Genomic DNA, 5,000 nt, shown 5'->3' with positions numbered 1-5,000 from the left:
ACAACTTATATTTGATATATATTGCATTTATTTGATCAAATAAATTATATAAATTATAATATATTAGTATATCATATTAAAATATTTTATTATGATATACTAATATATTGCTGATAATATATAAATATTATATTATATATTGCTATATTATAATAATTATAATATATTAGAATACAATATAGAACCAATAATATAATACAATTACTTATAATATTTCAAATATTTTTCATAAATAAAATTAATGTAATATATAAATAAGGTATATATTTAGATTATTTTATTACATTAATGAATATTATATATATATATATATATATATATATATATAAATATAAATATATATATAAATTAATAATATATATATAAATAAATAAATATAAATATATATATATAAATAATTGTATTTATATTTTCTTTATTTTTTTAAGTTTAAATGCATGATGGGATTGATGCTAATAACACAATTTCAAAGTAATTTCCGGAGATCACGTGTGCTGTGATATTAGCACAGCAATAACTTCAGATAGCAGCAGTTTTACGACGCAACTGCGGGCCACATTATGAGCTTTTGTTGGTTTTACTCTGTTTCTTTAATTACAGAACAATAAAATGCTGGAATGTTAATGAACTCCAGCTGGTTGAAACTGATTAGATGGCAGGTCTGATATTCCCGACGCCAGCAGATGACTCAGGAAACTGTGAATCGCTTACGCTGGACTTTCCCAGTGCGCATTTTAAGATTGAACAGCATGTCCAGGTTTGTGCTGAGATCCGCAGCGGACTCGAATCTGACCGTCAGCACTGTGTTCTTGAGCTTCATCAGAAGACAGACGATCATGAAGAACGCTCTCAGTCTGCCGCTGTCACACGGCCAAAGCAAACCCAGTCCCTGCGCTCGCTCCCTTCTGTGTGTCATTTCTGAACACGTCTCTCCATAACTGCAACTATGCATCGCTTTCTCAGTGTTTCTTTATGGCCATTAAACTTCTTCTACTGTCTTAAACAAAAAAACATAGCATAAAAACACATAAAACATAACATAACACCAGAACATAACATGTTATGTTTTAACCTGTAATAAATGTCCACTTTCAACATAAAAACTTACATTTAGTTGCAATTTTTAAGTACATTCTGTCTGTACAAGTAATTTCAACTTAAAGTATATTAAACTAACTTTTAAAAAATCTAGTTGAATATCGTATAACATAAAAAAGTTGAAAGTTAAAGTAATGTTAAAACAGAAGTTGTCATGATTCACGGATAATATAATTTTCTGTTTTGCTGTTATGTTATATTATGTTTTATATGTTGTTGTTTTTTTATGTTCAAAAGTTAAAACAACATGTGTTTTGCTGTTGTTAAGTTGACAAAAACATTATATAAAACATAACATGTTAAGTTTTGTTACATTATGTTTTATGTAATGTTATGGTAAAACAGAATAACAGCAAAATATAAAACATACCACAAAGAAACATAACATAGCAAACAACATGTTATGTTATTTTATGTTACTGTATGTTGTTTTATAACATAAAAACATAGCATAGCAAAACATGTTGTTATATGTAATGTTTTTTTTATAACATAAATAACAACATAAAAAACAACACAGCATAACATGTTATGGTATCCTTTGTTACGTTGTGTTGTTTATGTTTTATAAAATAAAAAATAATTTAAAAAACATCACAACATAAACATAACATAGCAAAATCTAACATAGCAAACCATAACGTTAAGTATTGTTATATGTAATGTTTTTCTATCTTTTGTTGTCTTATAACAAAAACAACAACATAACAAAAGATACCAGACCAAAATATGTAATTTTGTTTGTTTTTATGTTATGTTATGTTTTTTTAAAGACCCAAAGTAACGTAACAACAAAACAAAACATAACATAAAACATAACATGTTATGCAGTTGTTTAGAGTGGGATTTTGGACCAATGAGGTCTCACTGTGGGCGGAGCTTCACAACACAACATAGCATAGTGTTGGAGAAAGTTACTTTTAAAAGTAATGCATTACAATATTGCGTTACTCCCTTAAAAAGTTACCTTAGTTACTTTTTTAGAAAAGTAATGCGTTACGTAACTTTTGCGTTACTTTTTTCCCCACCTGGGCTGGGTTTGTTTTTTTATAACACAAAAGTTATATTTTTGGGCAAATGTAAAGACCCGTTCACACCAAAAGTGAAATAATAATCCTCCGGCTGAAGGACATGTGTACAGTGGAGGAAAGCAAACAAGCAAACCTCTATCTTTCTATAGTCATGTTTGCTTATTTAACTGAATCATCGAAGGTCAGAAGCAAGTACATTGGTCAATAAAGGGAGATTAAATGCATACAAAAAATTGTATTTAACATATTTAGTTATTGGAGGTTTGCATAGTATTCTGATTCTCTTCATTTTGAGGAATATTGAATATTTTTTGTGCAAGTGAGATGAGTAAATGCTCACATTTAGTCTAGAACTATAACATCACACACACACAGTGGTGTAGTCTACGTGATACGCAGGTATACGCCGTATACCCACTAGGAAATGCCAAGTATTTCCGTATACCCACTAAAAAAAGCGTGAGGATACGTAACAACTTCGTTTTGTGACAGAACTTTCACACTTTCATTCATAAATTCACCGCGTCTGTGTTTGCAATGGACACAGATCAAATCGCGTGAATATTAAAAACTCAAAGAGACAGCAGTTGTTCAACGCGTCTCTGGGAATGAGCGCTCAATGTGTGCTCTACTACACACACACACACACACTGAAGCAAGCGCGTGCTTGTGTCAGCGCTTCACTGTAGCTATGTATGAGGACATGATGTAGGCTACACATGACACATGAACTTCATCACAGAGCTGAGAGTCACTTCATGAGAATTTCACCATTTCATTTGATAAAACATCGCCATTCATTCGTATCATACACACACAGAAACTGTAATGTCTTTACGACAACCTGTCAAAATAAAAGTTCGGTATAAACTCAAAGAAATTATGAAATAAATTGCACAGTAAAATGTACTGTAAAATAATAATAATGATGAAATCTATTAAAACTTATTTTAAAAAGGAATATCACAAGTTTTCATACATGTTTTAATTTAAACAGTAAACTTGCCAAAACAATAACACAATTTTCTTTCAAAAGCACCCTTTCTAAAAGTAAATTTGTATTTGTGCCTATAATGTTTTATTTTTATTTATCTTTATTGTCAGCTGATAAAACCTGTGCTTCAGGGACCATATTCATATAACATCTAAGGCTAAATGTAGAAAATCAGTCCAGTCTCCTCAGCTGTAAATGTCATTGGCTGTTAAAGTCCTGTGTTGCTTATAATAAATTGACATGTTGATAACACTTAGTCTCATAATGCTCTCAATTACATGTAATTGCATAGCTACTGTATGCATTAGTGAGTGTGGTGGTGCTTATGGGGTGATGAGACGGGTTCGGGTTCGGGGGGGGGGGGGGGGGGGGGTCACAGTATACTCACTACAAAAAACTAGACTACACCACTGCACACACACACACACACACACACACACACACACACACGCGCACGCACACGCACACACACGCACGCGCACACACACACACGCACACACACACACACACACCTCTGCACTTTGATTTGTCTCAACATGAGGACAGGAGAGCTGTCAGTCAATAAATGGGAAAAAAAAGTAACTTGCGTTACTTATTTGAAAAAGTAACTCAGATATTTTGTTGTACATTTTTAAAGTAATGTGTTACTTTACTAGTAACTTGAAAAAGTAATCTGATTACATAACTCAAGTTACTTGTAATGCATTTCCCCCAACACTGCATATAACACATAACAACATAAAATATAACACAACACAAAACACAACATAACAATAAAAAAAAAAACATCAAAATATAAAAACACAACATAAACATAACATAGCAAAATCTAACATAGCAAACCATAACGTTAAGTATTGTTATATGTAATGTTTTTCTATCTTTTGTTGTCTTATAACAAAAACAACAACATAACAAAAGATACCAGAACAAAATATGTAATTTTGTTTGTTTTTATGTTATGTTATGTTTTTTTTAAAGACCCAAAGTAACGTAACAACAAAACAAAACATAACATAAAACATAACATGTTATGCAGTTGTTTAGAGTGGGATTTTGGGCCAATGAGGTCTCACTGTGGGCGGAGCTTCCCAGTGCAATTGCAAACAACCAACAATGTGACGAAGAGAAATGCCCTGGCCCTTATGTTCGGAGAGATGAGACGATATGAAACCCAGAGCGTCCGCTGTGTGTGTGATGTACCTGTAGGTGTACGGCCCCATCTCAGCGAGGCGAGCTTTGGCTTCTCCCCTCAGGAAGGCGTCCGGGTTGGTGACGTTGAAGAAGAAGAACTGCATGAAGACTGGAGGCGGGGGATTCTTCCATGTGGCGAACACTTTACTGCCTTCCGTCAGCGTGATCTCCTGAACACACAACATACAGGACAAACAGGAGTTAGCTCATGTTTAGCATTATGCAAAGTTGATGAGATCAGTTAGCTCGCCACGACTGTTTCCTGAAACCGCACTGTCATCAATTTGCTGTTGATGTCAAAAAAAAAAATCTTTAAATTACAGACATGGCATCTGAGGACTATTTCTCATGTTTCTCAGTTATTTGGCTTTATTTCCAGATTCAATCATAGGCTCATTCTTACACTAGAGCAAAAAGGACCAAAAACATAACATAGCAAAACATAACATCTTAAGTTTTATGTAATGTTTTACTATGTTATATGTTGTAAAATATAAAACAACAGCAAATTATGTTCTTATTTTTATTATGCTTTCTAAAATAAAAAAACACAACATGAGATGTTGCTGTGTGTTGTTTTGCTTTTCTTTTTTTAATTTTTATAACAAAACAAAAAAAACATAACATTATAAGTTACATTATATTTCGTTGTGTTATGTTTTATAACAAAAACATAACAGAAA

General features: G+C 32.2%; 1 protein-coding gene across 3 annotated transcripts in view; it reads right to left on the bottom strand.

Moving 5' to 3' along the window:
- Nucleotides 1–5,000, bottom strand: part of scarb2b (scavenger receptor class B, member 2b) — a 48,489-nt gene that overhangs the window by 31,274 nt on the left and 12,215 nt on the right. For all 3 annotated transcript variants that reach the window (XM_079585817.1, XM_079585816.1, XM_079585818.1), the window contains one exon: nucleotides 4,327–4,487. In XM_079585817.1, coding sequence (XP_079441943.1) covers nucleotides 4,327–4,487 — 161 coding nt within the window. The remainder of the gene's footprint in view (nucleotides 1–4,326; nucleotides 4,488–5,000) is intronic.

This window comes from Phoxinus phoxinus, assembly GCF_949152265.1.
Source record: "Phoxinus phoxinus genome assembly, chromosome: 17".
NCBI classification, from domain to species: Eukaryota; Metazoa; Chordata; class Actinopteri; order Cypriniformes; family Leuciscidae; genus Phoxinus; species Phoxinus phoxinus.
The sequence above is the reverse complement of the archived record's forward strand: the minus strand, read 5'-3'. Positions and strand labels throughout refer to the sequence as shown.